Here is a 19798-nt window from a genome sequence, read left to right on the forward strand (position 1 = left end):
TCTCACTGTCTCCAAGACCCTAACACAGGGCCTGATTCTTAATAGATTCAGTACATAGCCGATGAACATTTGTGTGAATCAGTGGATCCCCATGTGTCTCAAGCTGATAATCAGAACGGGAATGACGAAGCCCGGTCAGGCTGGCTCCTGACAGAGAGAGACCTGGGACTGTCAAACAGCACAACCCACAGTCATTATTTGAGAGCTAGATTATATGTGGTTTTATCTGTGAAAGAAGGCATTAAAAGATGGGTAAGACATTTTAGCACAAAATTTTATCAGAAATAGTTGAAAGTCAAGGACTAGGAGAAAAGACTTAGCATTTATTGTATGGCCTTCTAGTCCAGGCATTTTAATATCTACATTGGCTCATTTAACTTTTAAAACATGGAATCAGCGTTATTATCCCATTTTATACATGCGAAAACTTGAGTCCCGGAAGGGCTGGCTTGAAGGCTACGTAGGTAGCAGATCGCAGAGCCAGGAGCCAGTCAAGCCCAGGTCAGACGTCTTTGGAGAGGAAGGGGAGATTTCGGAAGGTTAGGTACATGAAGGCCACTGATTTGCTGCTACTGTGGGTGAGATGATAACCATGCCAGCGTATTCCGACGAAGTTCGCTGAAGGAAACACCTTGCGTCCATTCAAGAGAAATTGTGGTTTGCGAGTTCTGCCGTAGGAGTGACAGACTCAGAAGAGCCGGAAGATGCTTGGCTGTTCTTTCCCAGGCCGGCCTGATACGTGCCCTCAGGTGGCAGTTTCCAGCGCTGCTGCCTACCCTGCCCTCCTCACACCACCTCCCCAGAGGAAATGTTTTCCGGACTCAGGCGAGCCAGGTGTGCGGGAGACCAGGGCAGTGGCGGGGGGAGGACAGCGTGGCTCGCACGCCCCATCTTGCTGTGGATCCTTGGAGAGAAGTTCAGGCTCAGGCGTCGGCCTGGAAGCGTATCTCAGAACTCTAGGTGTGCGTTTCATCTTCTAAGTGTCCCAAAGAGCAGGCTGCGAACGGGGTGTTTTGCCTCTGGCACGTACTGGTGATGGCCAGCTGGACAAAAGACAGCAGCCCAGAGAGCCGCCCGAGTCGGGTATCCTTCACGGTGGAGGTCACTTCCCCTGCACGTTTCTGTGATTCAGTCCACATTCAAAAGACTAGAAAGAACTCTTCTGTCTCAGAAGATAAGCCCCTCCTTCCTTCATGAGACAATTTTGAAATTCCTTCCTAGATGAAATAAGCAAGAGAAAACTCATTCTCGCAGTGAAAGGATCAGTACTGAGTGAGGAAACGAGAGAGAGAGAGAGAGAGAGAGAGAGAGAGAGAGAGAAACAAAACCCTACAGAAAACTGAGGAGGTGATGGAATTGAATGGGAGGAAGACTGTGGGAAATAGGAAGTCATGCTGAGCAAGTGAGCCTGCTCAGTCCAGCGAGGGCCTTCAGACCCCGTCGGAAGCCCCGAGCTTCTCCCCTGCCCAGCCCAGCCCAGCCCAGCCGGGAGGTGTGGCCCCCGCAGGCCACCACTGGTCCTTCTATAGTGGCCTCATTGTCCAAGAACCTTGTCAGTTTGCGTTCACTTTATGAGAAACTGCCAAAGTGGTATTTCTAAAATTAAGCAGAAAGCCCCAGTGAAATAGTAAGTCCAACGTTGTCAGCTATAGACAGAGAATATAAGAGCAGTGTGGAAATAAACCATCGTAGTCGGAGCAGGCAGGCAGGTCACAAACCAGGACCGGCCGTGGGCGTCTCCCTGAAGGCCCAGGGCCGGGCACTCGGAGCGGCTGCCCAGACGTCCTTCGTCCCCACCCTTACTCCCTGCCCCTGGCCCTTCCTGGGCAGTGTGGCCTTCGCAGGAGCTCTCCTCTCCCTGGGAAGACTGAGCCTCACGCAGCCAGTGTGCCCCGGTCAAGGCCCAGAGCTGCCACCTGGGAGAGCGTGTTCAGTCGTGGTACCTCTGGTCCCTGTCTTTGAGGCTGGCGCTCACACACGCCCACGGTGGCATTGCCTTGCGGGGAAGACCGGCAGCTGAAGTGGCTCCTGGCACATCTGTGGGCCTCCCTGTGCAGCAGACAGTGTCCTAAGAACCCCCACGCGGTGACTCATCAGGCAGTATGGGCACCCTCACTTCACAATGGAGGAGACAGACGCAGGCAGGTGAAGGCGCTTGTCCAGCCTCAGACAGACTCCTCGGCCCAACGCGTCACGACCACGTCGCTTCCTGCAGGCTGTTCACAGAGCTGAGGGGAACTTGTGGGTTAGGAAAACACTGGTTTTCCCTTTTGTAATAAGAAATGCAACTACCATCCCAATAGAGGAATTTAGATTTGCTGTTTTAAAATAGACTTTCATAGGAAACAATGCTATCAGCTTACCAGTTGGTTTGTCTTCTTAGTTCGTACAGATTTTTTATATAATTGATTCCATTGAGCAAATAATATTTATTGAGCACTTACTGTACGCCTGGGCAGGAGCTAAACATTTGACGTGTATTAGCTCATTTAATCCTCACAAGAGCCCTCTGATTTAGGCACTGTTGTCACCCCTGTCTTACAAATGAGAAAACAAGCTTGGAAGTAGTGACCTGTCCGAGGTCACCTTGCTGGCCAGGAAAAAGCTGAGATTTGAACTCAGCAACCTGACTTTGCAGCCAGCATTCAAAAACATTCAGGGGCCGGCCGAGTGGCGCGATGGTTAAGAACTCGCTTGGGATGCCAGAGGGCCCCGGTTCGGATCCCACATATGAGGGCCAGTGACACTGCCCTCCACAGCTAAGATGCTGAACAACAGCTCAACCTGGAGCTGGGCTGCCGGGAGTCGCCGGCGACGGCGTAGGCTGCAGCCCCTGTGGCAGTGGGTTGCCATGGGCTACCGTGTGTAGCCAGTAGCCAGCAGCCAGCGTGAGCGGCCAGCAGCCGCAGTGAGCGGCCGTCCAGAAGCCAGCGACTGATCTGCCTCGCCAGAGAAGAGCGCGATGATGGTGCCAACTTGGGCCAGTGAAGCGACATCCTCCACAACTAGATTGAAGAACAAAACGACAGCAACTTGTCTGTTCCCCTTCCCCCAATTCCCCAGCACTGTTCCTATCCCCCTAATTCCCCAATAAAAAATCTTTAAAAAAAAAAAAAAAAACATTCAGAAAGCCACCTCTAGAATTTCAAAATTGCGTAGGATTCCAGAAATTTTCCACATCATCTCTGTCCACTTTCGGTGGTTTTACTGAAACACCGTTACTGTATTTTTTTCCATCTAGATTTATGTTCCAGATGAAAATAATGCTATTTTGGGAAGAAATGCAAATAAGCAAGTTTTTGAAGGCTTGACAATAGGACTTCTCAAAGTCGGCTCTGTGGTGTTTGGCTGCCTGATTGCCAATCGACCAGATGGAAGCAGCCAGCCAGCTCTACCAAAAATATCAACACAGGAAATGAAAAACAAACCCTCCCAAGGTGATGCTTTTAACAGCCGCATTCAGGATCTCATCAGGTAAAATTGCTGGATTTCTTAAAACTTGCTTCTTTAAAAAAAAAAAAGAATTATGTTAAAATAACTTAGATCTCAGGGCACATATGATGGCAGTGGTTCAACACACCACCACGCACACATTCCTGTTACAGAATACACCATATTTTGTAGAGAGAAGGAAAATATTATTAATAAAAATGAATGTCATCCCTGATATTTAGATATTTGATATTAGGATAGGTAGTGTCCAAGCTTTGATAACTTCTTGCTATCAGCTCTTTCCAACTCAAAGAATTTCTGAGAATTCCCCTTCTAAGGTCACCTCTGGTTATAAATGGGTTCAGACTGAAAACAGTAGTAACAGCTGCCATTCGTGGAGCACCCACTGTGCTTAAGGCATTGTACTTAAACCAGGCTTGACACAGCCCTACAAGTGTAAGATTTCTCATGTAGACCCTGTAAGGGAAGAAATTGCTCAGGACGGTTAAGTGCTTGGCCCAAGGTTGGTAAGAAATAAGTTCTCAAGTAGGTCCGAGAGTTGAGACTGGAACTTGGGTCTAGCTGGACTCCCAACACCTGTATTCTTTCCACTACACAAACGTGGCAATTTCTGACACCTGCTCCAGGTCAGTCCTGCTTGCTTCCAAGATCACCTTTTCTCCAGGGCACTTGACTCCCGCTTTGACATCTGAACTCTTCTACCTTTGTGAATCTGGAATTGGGCAGGACACTCACTCTCCCACGGGGGTTCTAGCTGGTGTTAGTCCGTTACCTGTCCTGCCTGTCAGCCACTCAGCTGTGATCTGCCCTGATTCCTGGCCCCCGGAACGCATGCAGCTGGTTGCTCTCTGGAGCCCGTGGTAGGCTCCTAGAAGGAGCACGCCCGCCCTGCGCTGCTTCTGACAGCCACTGACTCTCCTCTGGGTTCTTGTCATGCTTTCTTGGGAACAATTGTTTCATTCACTGTCTTTCCGACCCTTGGTTACTGTGCTCACAGCCCCGTCCCATCTACCTGCCCTTCTCTCTGAGCTGGGGAGGACTGAGCCTCTGGGTCCACAGCCTCTTGGCGTCCAGCACCTGGCTTTTACGCTCCCTGGCCTTTCTCTCCGTTGCTAGATTTCATTCAGTTTCCTCACATCTCTGTGGTCACTGCAGAACCTACCCTTTCTGCTGCTGAGTGCCGTTCTGTGCCAGCATTCGCCCCTGCGCCACGATATGATGCCACAGCTCTGCTTTCTTGTCACCAGACGCTTAGCCACACACCTCGGCTGTGATGCAGCGGGAGGCCTAGCCAGATACTCCGGTGCAGCCCCAGTGGGCTTCCAGGAGGAATATTGCATTTACGCATATGTTATTCTAGTTACCAGATCCTTTGTGAAGGAGGAAGGTATTGGGGAAAATTTCGGTGGCAATCTTCTAAACCAAATAACTTTAAAAAGCTGATTGACGATGACAGCGCTTCAGAGCAAACACAGGCCAGCCTCGCTCTGATTTGAACCCCTTTTGCTGAGTGTTGTTTTCATATAGATGATGCATTGTTAGTCGAATTTGGTTCAACAAGTACCTCAAATCTGCCACATGAGTCCAACGACCGTGTTTAATTAATCCTGTGCTTTCTTTCCCACCTTCTCAGATATGAACTGACAAGAAATCTCATTTTACTCCCTGCTACATACAACCTGGGCGTTTTTGTCTGTTGGTATCTGTAGCCATGAAAAGTTGGGTGGCAGGAGTTCCAGCACAGTGTGTGTGCTGTTCTCTGCCTGTGCCCCCGAGGTTGAGCAGAGCAGGGCACACCACCGTGACGGACACGTGTCACTTCCTTGTTCTCCTCTCATGGTGGTACCTTTTACAGGTGCTTCTGCATCTGTTGCGTTGACGATGTGCTCTTTAGCCTTCATTTGTTTCCATGGTGTACCGTGTGGCATGGTTGGCAGATGTGGAAGCGGCCTGGCATCCCCGGAATGACTCCCACTTGACTGTGGTGTGTGATCTTTCTCGTGTGTTACATTCAATTTGCTGGTGTTTTGTTGGGGGTTTTTAGATCTATGTTCATCAGAGATATTGGCCTATCATTTTCTTTTTTTATGTTATCCTTGCCTGGTTTTGTTATCGGTAATGTTGGGCTCATAACATGAATTAGGAAGCATTCACTCCTCTTCAATTTTTTGGAAGAGTTTGAGAAGGATAGGCATTAAATCTTTGAATGTATGGCACAATTTACCAGTAATGCCATCTATGCCATCTTGCCCTGCACTTTTGTTTTCTGGGGGGTTTTTCATTATTATTTCAATTTCCGTACTACTCATCAGTCTGTTTAAGTGTCCTATTTCTTCATGATTCAATCTAGGAAGGTTGTATGATTCTAAGAGTTCATCCATTTCTTCTAGGTTGTCCAGTTTAGTGCACTACAGCCTCTCATAGCATTCTGGTATGATCCTGTGTATGCCTGTGGTGTCCACTATAACCTCTGTTCCTTCATTTCTTCATTTATCTGAGTCTTATTGAGTCTAGCTAAAGGTTTGTCAGTTTTGTTTACCATTTCAAATAACTAAATCTTCATTTTACTAATGTTTTCATTGTCTTTTTAGTCTGTATTTCTGCCCTGATTTTTATTACTTCCCTTCTTCTATTGGCTTTCAGCTTCGTTTGTCCATGTCTTGTTTTTCTCAATCGTTAGGGTGTAACATTAGATAGTTTATTTCAGGTTTTTCTGGTTGTTTGAGGTAGTCCTGTATTGCTATGAACTTCACTCTTAAAATTGTTTTTGCTGCATCCCATCGATTTTGTTGTATTTTCATTTCCATTTGCCTCTTTGTATTTTTTTATGTCTTCTTTGATTTCTTCATTGACCCAATTATTTTGTTCAGTAGTATATGGTATAATTTCCACATATTGATGATTTTTCCATCTCTCTTTTTGTAGCTGATTTCTGGTCTCATACTGCTATGGTTGGAAAAGATGTTTGATGTGATTCAGTCTTCTTAAATTTAATGGGACTTGTTTTGTGTTCCAGCACATGGTATGCCCTTGAGAATGTTACATATGCACTCGAGAAGTATATGTATTCTGTCACTTTGGGATGGAAAGTTTTATAAATACCTATTAAGTCTTATCTAGTCCAGGGGTCAGCAAACTTTTGAGATGGAAGAGCCAATCCTGTCCCTCGAAGTTTTGCGAGACCTATAAAACAAATGAAATCACCAATATGTGAATAATATTCTTTAAAAAATTTTATAAATGAAACTATGATAGTTTTATTTTCATTTTCAATTTTACTTCAGAGCCACATGTACGTACCCAGAGAGCCACGTGTGGCTCGAGCCGCATTTTGCCGACCCCTGATCTAGTCTAATGAGTCGTTTAGGCTGATGTTTCCTTCTTGCCTTTCTGTCTGGGTGATCTAGCTATTGGTGTAAGTGGGCACTACAGTCTCCCTCCTATTACTGTGGTTACTATCAATTTCTCCCTTTAGGTCTATTAACAATTATTTTATATATTTGGTACTTCTATGCTGGGTGCATATATATTAATGTTACGTCTTCCTTTTGGAGTGTCTCCTTGGTAACGTCAGCGTTTGTCTCTTGTTACCTGTGTTGGCTTGAAGTCTACTTTGTCTGAGATAAGTATGGCTACACCCGCCTTTCTCTGGATACCATTTGCGTGGAGTATCATCGTCTGTCTACACCTTCACTTAGAGCCCGTGTTTGTCTTTGGAGCTGAGATGAGTCGCCTGGAGTCAGCATATAGTCAGGTCTTGTATTTTAATCCATTCAGCACTCGGTGCCTTTTGATCAGTGAGTTCAGTCCACTTACATTTAGGGTGATTATTGAGATATGAGGACTTACTACAGCCATTTTGTCTTTTGTTTTCTGGTCGCTGTGTCTCCATTGCTTCTTTTGTCTTGTGTTTCTGACTCACATTTTAGTTTGGTGGTTTTCTATGATGACTGTCTTCATGTTCTCTTTTCTGTGTTTTGAGTCTCTGTTCTAGATGTCTGCTTGGTGGAGATCATGAGGTTTATATAAAACGTCTTATAAAGCAGTCCTTTTTCTTCCGATAGCATCTTCTCTTCATTTGCCTATACGAGTCCTTTTCCTCCTCCCCTTTTATGTTTTTGTTGTCACAAATTATCCCTTTTTTATGATATGTGTTCATTACCAAATTGAAGTAGCTATAGCTAGTTGTAACAGCTTTTCCCTTTGACCTTTATGCTATAATTAACTGTTTAACATCCTTTTGTGATATAGAGTTGCAATTTCCTGTTTCTGTTTGTCACCTTACTCAAAGTTTTGCATACCGTTGTCTTTTTGTTTCAGGTAGTATAGCTCCTTTCAACATTTCTTATAACGCAGGTCTTGTGGTGGTAAATTCCCTCAGCTTTAGTTTGCCTGGGAAAGCCTTTATTTCTCCTTCATATCTGAAGGATAACTTTGCTGGATAAATTTTTCTTGGCTGATGATTCCTACCTTTCAGTATTTTGACTATGTCATTCCACTCTCTCGTAGCCTGTGGAGTTTCTGCTGAGAAATCTGATAATGGACTGATGGCGTTCCTATGTAAAATACTGTTGTTGTTTTTCCCTCATGGCTGCCTTGAGAATTATCATTAACTTTTGACAGTTTTAATATAATGTGTCTTGGAGAAGGTCATTTTGAATTAAGATAATTAGTTCTATTAGCTTCTTGTATTTGTATTCCCAGGTTTGGGAAGTTCTCATCTATTCATTCTTTAAATAGGCTCTCTGTTCCACCTTCTCCCTTTCTATGGGATACCCATTATCCTTAGGTTGCCCTTTCTAATGGAGGCAGATAGTTCTCATGGAGTTCTTTTGGTTTTTTACACTTACTTCTCGCTTTTCTTCCACGTGAATCATTGCTAGATTTCTATCTTCTCCATGTGGTCTGCTGTATTTCCAGTGCTTTCTAATTGAGTTCTTAGGCTCCAAAATCCTGGGTGTTTTTCTTTTTTATAGTTTCGATCTCTGTGGTAAAGTTCTACTGTTCATTTATTTTAGTCTGGAGCTCATTGAACTACCTGTTAGAGTTTTCTTATGGTTCGTTGAGTTTCCCTATGCCTGCTGTCTTCAGTTCTCAATCATTTAGATCACAATCTTCCATGACCTTGCGTTTGGGTTCTGAAGAAGTGTCATTTTCTTTCTGTATTACCGTGATACTTGGGTGTCGGTGCTGCTGGATGGCTTGTCCTCTGTGGCACACTCGCAGTAGTGTGCCTCACCTTGTTCAGGTGCCGTTTTGATCTTAGCAACTCCAAAACAGGTTGATAATTAGGGGCCTTTCTTTGGTCTTCCAGTAGATGGCGCTGTAGTGTAAGTTTTGGTTTTCTCTTACCTGCTCTACTAGCACCTCCGAAGTCACAGTGGGGGGCTCGCTGTGGTTATGGGAGGTGCTGCCCAGGTGACCAAGGTGGGTGCCTGCGCTGTGTCTGGGTCGCTTTGGTTTCAGCACCACCACCATGGCAGATGGAGGGGCCCGGCTTTGCAAGCCCTCCATACTACTGCCTGGTTCCCTGTGGCCGCTGGCACCGCCGGGAAGCCAGATTCTCAGGCATCACTGCTGCCACCCCTCATACCCTCCACCGGGCCCTGGTGTGGCGACTGCTCCCCTCTCCTCCATTGCTGCCTCGTTTGCTGGGCTGCTGGCTTAGCCGCAGCAGCTGGGGAGTCAGGGCCTCGCGCGTCCCTGTCCTCCCGCCGTCCTGCCTCCCCTGCAGGTCTCATACACCTGCTGCAGATGTAGCCGTGTGTGTGTCTGTCAGGTGTCCTGGGTGTGGATTAGAGGAACCTTCGTTGGCCTACAGATGACCTACTAGTTGTAAATTTAAGGGGAGATAGGAAGTGGCCGTCTCACTCCATGATGGTCTGACGTCCCATGTGTCTGTTTCTGTGCCGGACCACACTGTTTTCATAACCATGACTTTGTCGTGTAGTTTGACATCAGAAAGCGTGACACCTCCGGCTTTGTCCTCCTTTGTCAGGACTGCTTTGGCTATTTGGTGTGTTGTGGTTCCATGCGATTGTTTCTTCTATTTCTGTACAAAAGGCCGTCGGAATTTTTCATAAGCGATAGCACTGAATCTGTAGATCTAAGGCTCCAGCTACACCACCTGGACTCTGTGTCTTTTCTCAGTGTACGTGCCTCCACTTGGCTTCATTCTGTAAGCCTGTGTTCTCTGTGTAACAGGTAAGCTGGCTACCAGCTAGCCCCAGACCCACATACCTGAGTCTAGACACCCCCAGTGGGTAGAGCCCCTTCCGTGGCCATCTGCGAGTTTCCAGAGATGCCGAGCTCTCGTCCTTAGGTCGTGTGCACATTTTGGCGCTTGTCATTACAGCTGCAGTGATGCACACTTTGACTGCCCTGGAGCAGATGCTTGCTCGTGCTCCACAGAGGGCACAGTGTTTAACAAGCCACCAGACCCCACGCGGAAGGAGAGGGGAACGTGCTGGGGAGACAGAAGCAAGCTGTCACCTCTTTCTCTGGGGGTTGCGGGGCTACGTCTTGGGATGATTTGTATCGAGACATTCCCCAAATTGGGAAGTCTGTGCAGATATGAGAGCTGGTTTGTAAAGGCCTGATTCTGTTAAATCAGATGATAGTAAGGTCCTCAGTGGGACGTGTCAGCTGGTCAGTTCTCCTCATAACAGGCGGGACCGGTGCTCAGCGTTCCTGGCATCCCGGCTGCTCAGTAGTGGGGGACACACTTCCTGATGCAGAGGGGAGGGGCGATATCTTGTACCTCCTGAGAGGCTCCATACATGAGCAGTCCCTCAGATCTGCCCTCCTCCCGCACCAGATGTGCTGGGAAATGAGCTAAGTGGGGCCGAGTGCGCCCAAGCAGAGGAGTTGCCCTGCACTCATGGCTGAAGGGTCGCCTCGTGGGTGGCAGAGCCGCCAATGGGATGATGCCCTGTTCTGCTGGTCCGTGGGGTATGGAGTACCGAGTCAACGAGGCTCATTTGTAGTCTTAACATATTCTTTACAGTGACTGTGGATTCATAAAAAGCTACTGTGGTTGGTCCAGTTTAATAAACAGCTCTGGAAAAGTGTCTAATGGACTGAAAAGATGAAAGAGACTTCTTAAATGTTATTGTCAACTCTCAGGGCTGGAACTCTTCATAACAGGAAGCAGTTAGGCTCTCACCATGTTATATTCTTAATAGTGTCGGGTTTTTAGAATAGAGAGCCTGCACTTGGCATTGGAGCTGTACGTTCTGATAGGATAGTCTGGGCTGTGTCGCCCTATCTTCCGAGTCCCTGACTTCTGAGCTGGGCTCCCTAGTGGTCTAAGGAGCTTCTCAAGAGTGCAGCCGTCATCAGAAACCATGTCACCAATTGTCAGACTCTTCAGACCAATAAGAGCGATCAGGTAATCATTTTCATTCGTCGTCTTGAAAACTAGCGTCAGAATAAGCGAAAGAGAGCAGAGAATCACCTGTAGAAGTAGCTGATTTTTCAGGACTATGCCGTAAGGAAGCTTCCTGGAGGCGTGTCACTCAGGCCTGGGCAGCTTTGCTTTTGGAGCCTGAGCCTGTGTGTGGGGAGACTTGTCTTTGGAGGTGGACGCTGCCCGCCTGTGCAGATGGCTAACACATGTTTCTCCCACTTTTAGCTATGTGGTGAGCTCCGGTCTCATCGACAAGCTGTACAGCTGCTTCCTGTCGGTGCAAGGCCCCGTGGACGAGAGCCCCCGGACGGCTGCACTCCTGCAGCACGCCACTTGCCTCTTACAGGGAGCCTGCACACTGTGCCTCGCTGTCACCAGGAGGTAAGTCAGCGTCTCCCTGATAGCCGTCTGCACGCGAGGCTTCAAACATCTCTCGAGCGTTGCCCGTCATGGGGTCGCTTCATGGGGATGCAAGTGGTCATCTTGGCCTCTTCCTTCCTTCCTTCCTTCCTTCCTTCCTCCCTCCCTCCCTCTCTCCCTCCCTCCCTCTCTCTCTCTCTCCCTTCCTCCCTCCCTCTCTCGCCCTCGCCCTCTCCATCTCTTTCCCTCTTCCTTTCTTTCTCCCACCCCTGTCCTTATTAGCTTCCCATGTTTAGATTTGTCTTCTATTCCTCATTTTCCCTGGCTACCATCTCCTGTAGAGTCTCTTTTTCTTGTTGGTGTCATAAACTTAACTGTCTTTGCTGGAAGAGACCTTCGAGGTCGTCCAGTCCCACTTGCACTGAGATCCAGAGGGATCAAGAGCTTCTCTTTGCGTCAGTGAGTCAATGACAGAGCCTAGATCAGATCAGGCCAGGCCCGGCCCTCAGCACGCCTTAGCACCGCCTCCACTGCCCCGGCCACGTGCACACGCTTTCAGGGAGAGGCTCCGAGATTTGTTTCTTTCCACCTTGTCCCTTTTTCCGAGGTATCTCCCTGAATCAGGGAAGAAGGCCATGTAATGGCAATAGCTCCCTGAAGACACACACGACCCGTGGGCCTGACTGGCCAGTGCCAGGGACTGCTGCTGGCCTGCTTGGCACTTTGGACCCCCACCCCACCTTGTGGACTGTACTCAAAATAATCGTTCTCCGGGAGTGGCAGAGTTAGCCCTGCCACCAAGTAAGGACCATTGCAATTGTGAGTCTGTGTTGAGACAGGAACAGGCCATCTCCCTCAGGTATATCAAGGGTGTTCAATTAAATCATTTTCTCACAATGACATTCTCAACAGCACTGCATGCAAGTTGCTATATTAGCGATTTGTTAAGATTAAAACTAATTGTTTGAAACTTCTAAAGTCAGCCTGCTCAAAGAAACATTCCCCACCCATATTCAGTGTGCACAGAGCACTAGCAACTATGCCCAGAATCTTTTAGGACAGAATTTGTTCTCTACAATGAACCTCCCCGCCCTGTGAGCATGGGACGCGTGCTCGTAGGCGTTCTTCCTTACTCTCAGCCACTGGGCCCCATTTCCGTGAGAAGTAAGACTGAGTGTCAGGGAGGCCACGCGTGGCCTGTGTTCAGTGTTCCCATGAGTCTGGAAATGCAGGCAGAGCCCCCCTTCCAGCAAGTCGATGAGCACTCGGGAGGTGCCTGCTGGTGGGTCTGAGTGCGACCAGCGGTGGCACACTGCAGAGCCTGGCAGCGTCGGAGCATTGGCACCCGCCTGCTGGGAGGCTGCCATGGTGCCCGGCTGGCTCCTGTGCAGCTCCCTTCGCCCAGGACACCCCCCGACATTGGCTCCTTTGTGTTCACAGCGTTCTAAACCTGCCAGCATCGCGCGTCTTTGCCACCTGTATCCTCTCCTCGAATCCAGGTAAATGCCACACACGTAAGAACTTCCTTATGTGGCGGCACGCTTTCTGGGCTTCGCATCTCACCTACACACAGATTCAGTCTCTTGGAGTCCGTAGAACTTGAAAGAAGTGGAAGGATTGTTCGTCACCTCTCGTTTTCATAGGGAAAGCACTAAGCCAACCTAACTTGAGTTGGGCCCCAAGCTGCCTCGCTTGGTGCTCCGTCCTGCACACTTGACTTTATATCGCTCAGAACATGGGGCGTATCTTTCATTTCTCTGAAGAATTTCTCAGTTACATCTACGGAAAGCGGGGTCCTCTTTAACACACAGTCACGTCCTTATTCAGTGTACTGAGCAAGCATCTGCCCAGTGCCAGACGCAAGGCAAGACAGCACCAAAGACACTGCCCTCAGAGAGGCCAAGTCTGGTGTGGCTCCACGTCTGGTGCGGTACACTCACTGCCACAGCGTAATGGCTGCAGTGGAGAGAATGCACAGAGAGGGCAGGGGCGGCTCCGTGGGCTGACTCTGCCAGGAGCCAGGAGGGCAGGTGATGGAGAAATCACTGGAGAAAGGGAGCATCAATCATGCTCTTTCCCAGTCAGTGCCTTTGGTCGCCTGGAGGTCCCCTGCCAACGGCCGCCTGCATTTCTCTGCCTGAGGGTTCTCTCTGGACATGAAGCTGCTCGCTACAAGCAGGGGGGTTACCACTCCCAGCAGTGACCCTCAGCTCCGCGAACCCTCAGTGGGACGGTCCTGAGGTGTGTTCTGAGCAGTCTCTGGGATGGACCCCATGCTGACCTCGCTTTTCTCCCTAACCTCTCCCCCTTCTCTACTTCCTCACAAATAAACAACTTGCACCCATATCCTCGTTGCAGAGTCTGCTTTGCAGCCAACCCACACCAGGAGATGGGGACATCAGAGCCACTGTCTGCTGCCAGTTTCAGTGGCTGTACAGTAGGATCATGTGAAGGGAGGCACGAGGCGGCGTGTTACATGAGCGCCCTGAGCGTTAGCTCCTGGGAGGCTGACAGGGACACAGACTAAGAGCTGTGGAAGGAGGGAGTGACAGGATTAGTGATCGCCCCTGGAAAGCGTGCAGTAACTGCAGCACCTGAGCCTGGGGCACAAGGGACCCAATGCGAGGAGGGATGCTCGTGCTTGTGGGGACACTGGGAGTAGAGAGGACCACATGCACTGAAGCGACCGAGCAAATGGAAGGGCGGTGACCGAGAGCAGCTGACAGGATGACTCCCACATGTCTCTGACTTGAAGTTTTTGAGTGGTGCATGGCATAGTCTCCAAATTAGGGAACATGAGCCGTTTCTCTTCAAGGAAGTAGGTGTTTGTGCCTAGACGTGCTAAGCGCTACCCAGGAGACCAGAGTCCGTGTACGGCTGTGTGTGTGCAGTGAGAGAAGCGTTTAATTGTTCCTGTGCAATGATACAGCTGGACTTTAAATACATCAACGGTTAACTCTTGGTGGATTTTAAGAATTTTTATCCATTTTTTTTTCCCAACATAATTTCCATCTCCAACCTCAGTTACTCAGCCAATTTCTAATACTAAAGCAGATTATGCTAGAAAATGGTGCAGGCGGTTTCCTGGCTTACTCTTCCTTAGCGGTCAGTATAAGCTGCATGTCTGACACGCGATGAGAAGAATGGCCTGATCGCCGTTCTTCCTGTTGTCATCCTTCAGGCTCCCCAGCGTTCGCTGCCCACCGCAGAGCCCTGGGCATGGCTTCTACCTCTGCAGCCTGGCTCACCTCTGATACTTACAGACCGCTTCATACTGCTTCTTGTTCTGTGGACAGGGGCCTGCTGAAAGACTCTGTTAGTGTGTGACATGGCTTCTGCACAAGGTCACAACCACGTCCAGGCCTGTTTGGGAGAAGCCAGCCTGAGCCAGAGCGTCCAGGCAGGCTGTCCTCGAAGGCCCGTTGTGACCAGCAGGACTGAGACAAAGGGGAGCCCAGAGCCCCACTTAGATAGCTAAGTCCCCTCAGTGCAGCACAGGGCTCTGAGTAAACGCTGCCTGTGGTGGCTGGTGCCCAGCCTCGGTCCTGGTGACTGCAGCAGGCCTGCCAGCACTGCTCCTGTTGTACCCTGAACCTCGCGTGTGCACCCGGGTCTCCTGGAAGACGGTGTGGGTGTCAGAATCAGTGCTCCAAATTTCACTTCGGTGTACGGCAGAAAGGTGCTGATTGCCTTTTTCTTTTATCCGGCTTGGTTTTGAACAATGAATTTGCACTTCTTCAAGTAAAAATTGAAATCGTGATCTTCTCCTAAAAGGATTGATTTTATGTTAAGGGTACTCCAGAATTTTAATATTGAAATTGTTCACAAACCATAATTCTTAACCACTTAAAGGGTTCAGCACTCTGTAACAGGACTTTCAGAAGTGCCTGTTTGTTTGGCCTCTCCTGTTACCAGTTTTCCATTCTTGGTCCTGCAAGAAGAGAAAAGGATAACTTTCAAGTCTCAGGGCAGTGCCCCCACTGCCATAATTGGCTGAGGCTCACCAGCCCCACCCCTCAACATGCTGGCTCCTTGGTGGCACTAAGGGGCTCTGAATAAGGAATGACTGGTTATAAACTGCAGCCAGCACTCAGTCAGCCGTCATTTCCTGGGCTCATAGCCCCCTCGCTTCCCCCACCCCAGGAGCTAAGGGCCCAGGAGCAGTGGGTCCAGAAGAGACGTTCCCAGGAGAAAGAGGAGCTTGTGAAACTGAGCTAATTGCAGTTGGTCGCTGAAGACTCTTCTGAGTTCTGGGTTGGTCTACGCAAAGGGAAGTGTGTCGCCCTGTATCTGTGGTTTTCTTTTGTGGATCCATAAACTGCACCAGGAAAGTGGGCTCTAGCTAAGGTCCCTGGGAAGCTCTGTCACGAGAAGATAAGAATGATCTGTCATTACCTTTGTGGCCCATTACTTATGTGCACGTACGGGAGCGCCTCGCGAGTTCTTGAGGGTGTCGCGCACCATTTGTTCAAGCAGAGGGACACTCTGCCCGCCCGCCTGCCGGAAGTAGTCACTCACTCGCGACACAAGTGTGAATGTGGCACTTGCTCTGTGCCAGGCCCCATGCTGGGCTCAGGACGAAGCATGGGTGACTCAGACTGTGTTCTGTTCTCAAAAGCCTGGTGAGCATGGGGAGGACACGTGCGCAGATAGCCACGCGTGCGCCAGACAGCGCTGCCAGAGGCGGGAGGCCCACGGGGAACAGCTGGCACTCTGCCTGGCTGCGTCATCACGTCACCACCCGCAGACTTCAGAGGACAGATGTGTCTTAGCCAAAGGCATTAGCTGTTTTCTAGAGCAGCTGGAACTTAACCTGGCCCTTGGAAGTAGAGAGGGTTGGGGTATTTAGAGTTGAGGACAAGGTCAAGAAAGAGAGAAGCACAAAGACAAGAAGCAGAAGAATACGGAGAATGGGCGGGGTGCTCATTTCAACTGGGTTCTGAGATGTCTGAAGCGGTGTCTGCTGCCTCCCCGACTGTTAGGAGATTCAAACGAGAAAATCACGTGGGAGCTGCGTAAAGTCATCAGCTGAGATGTGGTGGTGGTGGTGTGTCACCAAAAGCCTTTCATTATGGAAGGGACATGTTGAGAGCACTGCTCAGGTACCGTTGAAGAACATGGTACAAGAGGGTGGCCAGTAGAAGGGACCATTAACAGTCACCTGGACAAGAAGCAAAAGGAATGGAAAAGAAAAAATGGTTTTCGGATCCTCTCTCAGCCTCGCTCTGGGTGTGGGATCAGCCTCCAAAGGCCGTCCTCTGTCTCATCTCTTTTCCTCATCCCCCACATCTGATTGCTGTCACGTTCGTTGCCAGGAAGGAACCGTCAAGTCACCTTAAGCCAGTCTTCCATTCAGGTTTGAGTCTCCTCGGTCACCTCGTCCAGACTGTGTTTGAATATCTGCATTGACAGGGCACTCACTGCTGCCAAAGGAGCCTCTGCTGTCAGTGGTCACTTCTGATGCCTGAGGCTGTCCTCACAGCAGCCATCCTCGGCCTGCCGCCTGCTGCTTAGCGGCACGCAGACCATCCGAGCCAAGCTCTCTCTCCCCCTCTCCTCCTCCAGCCACACCCCACCCCATGCCCTCCCCTGCTCTGCTCCCCCTTGTCCCACTTACTCTGGCTACGTAACAAATTTAATGACACTAACCAACAATCTGTTAACGGCACTGATTCTTTGTGTCGGGACTTGTCTCAGGCTAGAGACCATGGCTTCTCTTGTTCACGGCATCTGCCTCAGTTGGAAGAGTCGAGGGCTGGAGGTTGTAACCATCTGAGTACTGCTCTCACGGACTGTGGTTCGTGCTGGCTGCTACCTGGGAACGTCCCCAAGTGGCCTCTCTGCATAGGTGGCAGGTTCCAGGAAGCAGCTCTCGACAGGTGAGAGTCAGGAGGAACCCATAGCACCTTTCACGACCTGGCTCAGACATCATGCAGCGTCACCTCCACTCCACGGTCCTCGTCACGGCTGTCGCAGAGGGAGAAGTAGACTTCACCTTTTCATGGGTAATGCAGAGGCTGGAGAGCGTTGCTGTGCTTGTGTCTGGAAACCCCACCTGCCGTGTTTCCCTGAAGAGAAGTGTGTTTCCAGAGTGCTGTCCTCTCTGCAGGCTCCTGTGTGGGGCTGTCACCCTGTCTTTTGGCACCGTCTCTGTTAACTCCTAAATCTTTTGTTGTCGTTAGCCACTGGCCTTGGACAAGACACTTGCTCTCTGGGGAGACTGGGATAAAGTAAATGGAGCAGGATGAAGCAGCTACAGGAAGTAACGTCTGCTGAGCCTGTTCACATGCCCGGGCGAGGCGCCCTCTCAAGTGCTCCCAGCCACCCTGTGCCCATGGTGCGAGGGGGCACGGCAGCCTCTGTCTGTGCCCCTCGGGTCTGGAAAGTGAGAGGAATTCGGGGATAGGAGCCTCTGGGCTGTCCCTGTTTGAGATTGTGCAAATGCTAGTATAGAGAATTCCAGAAGCTCCCTCGCAGCTGACAATAAAGCCTCGGTCAGCTTACAGGGAAAGAAAGATGACCGCTCCGTCACTGTAATTCACATTGTGTGTCCCCAACGTGCTAGGGCCAGAGCAGGGGCACATCCAGGGCCAGGTCATGGGCCAAAGTTTAAGGGCAGCCGTCAGTGACCGAGCATTCCCGGAGGACGAGCTAATGGAGGGAGGACGGTCAGTGTATGTCCTGCTGACCAGCCATGGGCCGCAGAGCGTGTCCAGGGCATACGTGCAGCTGGGCTCCCTCTGGGGCACGATCGCAAGGGCAAGTCTGTGTGTGCCGTTGGGTTGGGGAGCGCAGTGGGGTGCGGGGAAGGGTCACAGACCTAGGTACAGTTCCCGCTCCCCTCGCTCTGCAACCAGCAGTGGGTTCGTCAGCTTTTCCAAGGCTGCTTCCTCACGCTGTACAAGTGAGTTTGAAAATTCTTCCCTCACAGGGTTGGACAGGGCAGACGGGGACGGACACGAACACATGCGCCTCCCCCGGACCTCTTGCCAAAGTGCTCCTTTTTATTTTTTTAAAGATTTTTTATTGGGGAATTGGAGGAGTTGCTGTTGTTTTGTTCTTCAGTCTAGTTGTGGAGGATGTTGCTTCACTGGCCCAAACTGGCACCATCACTGCGCTCTTCCCGGGCGAGGCAGATCAGTCGCCGGCCTCTGGACAGCTGCTCATGGCGGCTGCTGGCCACTCACGCTGGCTGCTGGCTACACACTGCAGCCTACATCGTCGCCGGCGACTCATGGCAGCCCAGCTCCAGGTCAAGCTGTTGTTCAGCATCTTAGCTGTAAAGGGCAGTGTCACTGGCCCTCATATGTGGGATCCGAACCGGGGCCCTCTGGTGTCCCAAGCCAGTTCTTAACCAACGCGCCACTCGGCCGGCCCCCAAAGTGCTCTTTTTTATGTGTAGGTATTATACCTACCTTGTCCCACAAAGATTTGACATGGCTTACAGAAGTACAGACTTTTTAAAAAAAAATTTTTTTTTAAGATGAAAAATTAGAACAAAAGAAATAGAAAAACATGAATCAGGCCGGAAACAAGTAAAGCAAGACACAGACCACACTGATGATAAGACAGTTCCTCTTAGGATTCTGCTGCCCAATCCTACCAGGAACTTAATGTTTACTACTTCAGGCTCTGAGCCCACTGGCCTTCATTCACAGTGGGCCATCCCCCCTGACTACCTTACTCGCTCATGATTCTAGACTTCCGAGCTGATTTTAAGACCAAGACCTCAGGGACCTTTACCTTTCGTCTCCCAGAATCCAACTCAGGCCTATCCAGTTCCATCGGAAGGGGAACTTGCCTCAGAAGTATGACATGGCACCTACTACTTGACATTTGTCCGCTTCTGACCCGGTAGTTCCTTTGTCCTCTACGTATGTTTTATGTCTTCAGATGAAAAGATTTCCCTAAGGAACGAGACTGAAAGCTCCCTTCAGGCACTTAGCACCAGGCTAGACACAAAAATGAGCTCAGGAAATAGCTGTTGATGGGCACTTAGCGAGTGCCAGGGAGCTCACTGACCTGTGAGCCTGCTCTTCACAGAGGAGGCGGGCCACCCATGTCTCTAGCTCTTCTCGGAAGGAGGTGTCCGAGGCCCTCGCTCCTCGGGCGTGCCTTGCTGAGACCACATCTCCCTCATTTGCCTCCATTGCTTTGGCAGACCTTTATTCGTAACTATTTATTGAGCACTCACTACATGCCAGACACTTGTCAAGGTATTGGGGGCCCAATGGCCAGCAAAAGACTGGCTCTCGGGCCAGCTGAGTGGCTCAGTTGGTTAAGAGCTCGCTCAAGAGTTTGAGCTCTGAGCAACAGCGGTTCGATTCCCGGCCTGAGCTGAGCAGCCGCTGAGCTTCCAAGGTGGCAGGATGGCTCAGCTTTAAAAAAATAAAATTTAAAAAAAAAAAAGGGCCGGCCGAGTGGCGCGAAGGTTAAGAGCTGGCTTGGGACGCCAGAGGGCCCCGGTTCGGATCCCACACATGAGGGCCAGTGACACTGCCCTCCACAGCTAAGATGCTGAACAACAGCTCAACCTGGAGCTGGGCTGCCCTGAGTCGCCTGCGATGGTGTAGGCTG

General features: G+C 49.9%; 1 protein-coding gene across 1 annotated transcript in view; it reads left to right on the forward strand.

Annotated features, from left to right (window-relative positions):
• The window catches only part of SCAPER (S-phase cyclin A associated protein in the ER), a 233864-nt gene that overhangs the window by 181086 nt on the left and 32980 nt on the right, over positions 1-19798 (forward strand). The window contains exons 26-27 of the mRNA XM_019640002.1: positions 3242-3474; positions 11087-11242. Of these exons, the coding sequence (XP_019495547.1) occupies positions 3242-3474; positions 11087-11242 (389 nt within the window). The remainder of the gene's footprint in view (positions 1-3241; positions 3475-11086; positions 11243-19798) is intronic.

The sequence above is a fragment of the Hipposideros armiger genome, unplaced genomic scaffold, assembly GCF_001890085.2.
Source record: "Hipposideros armiger isolate ML-2016 unplaced genomic scaffold, ASM189008v1 scaffold_48, whole genome shotgun sequence".
Taxonomy (NCBI): domain Eukaryota; kingdom Metazoa; phylum Chordata; class Mammalia; order Chiroptera; family Hipposideridae; genus Hipposideros; species Hipposideros armiger.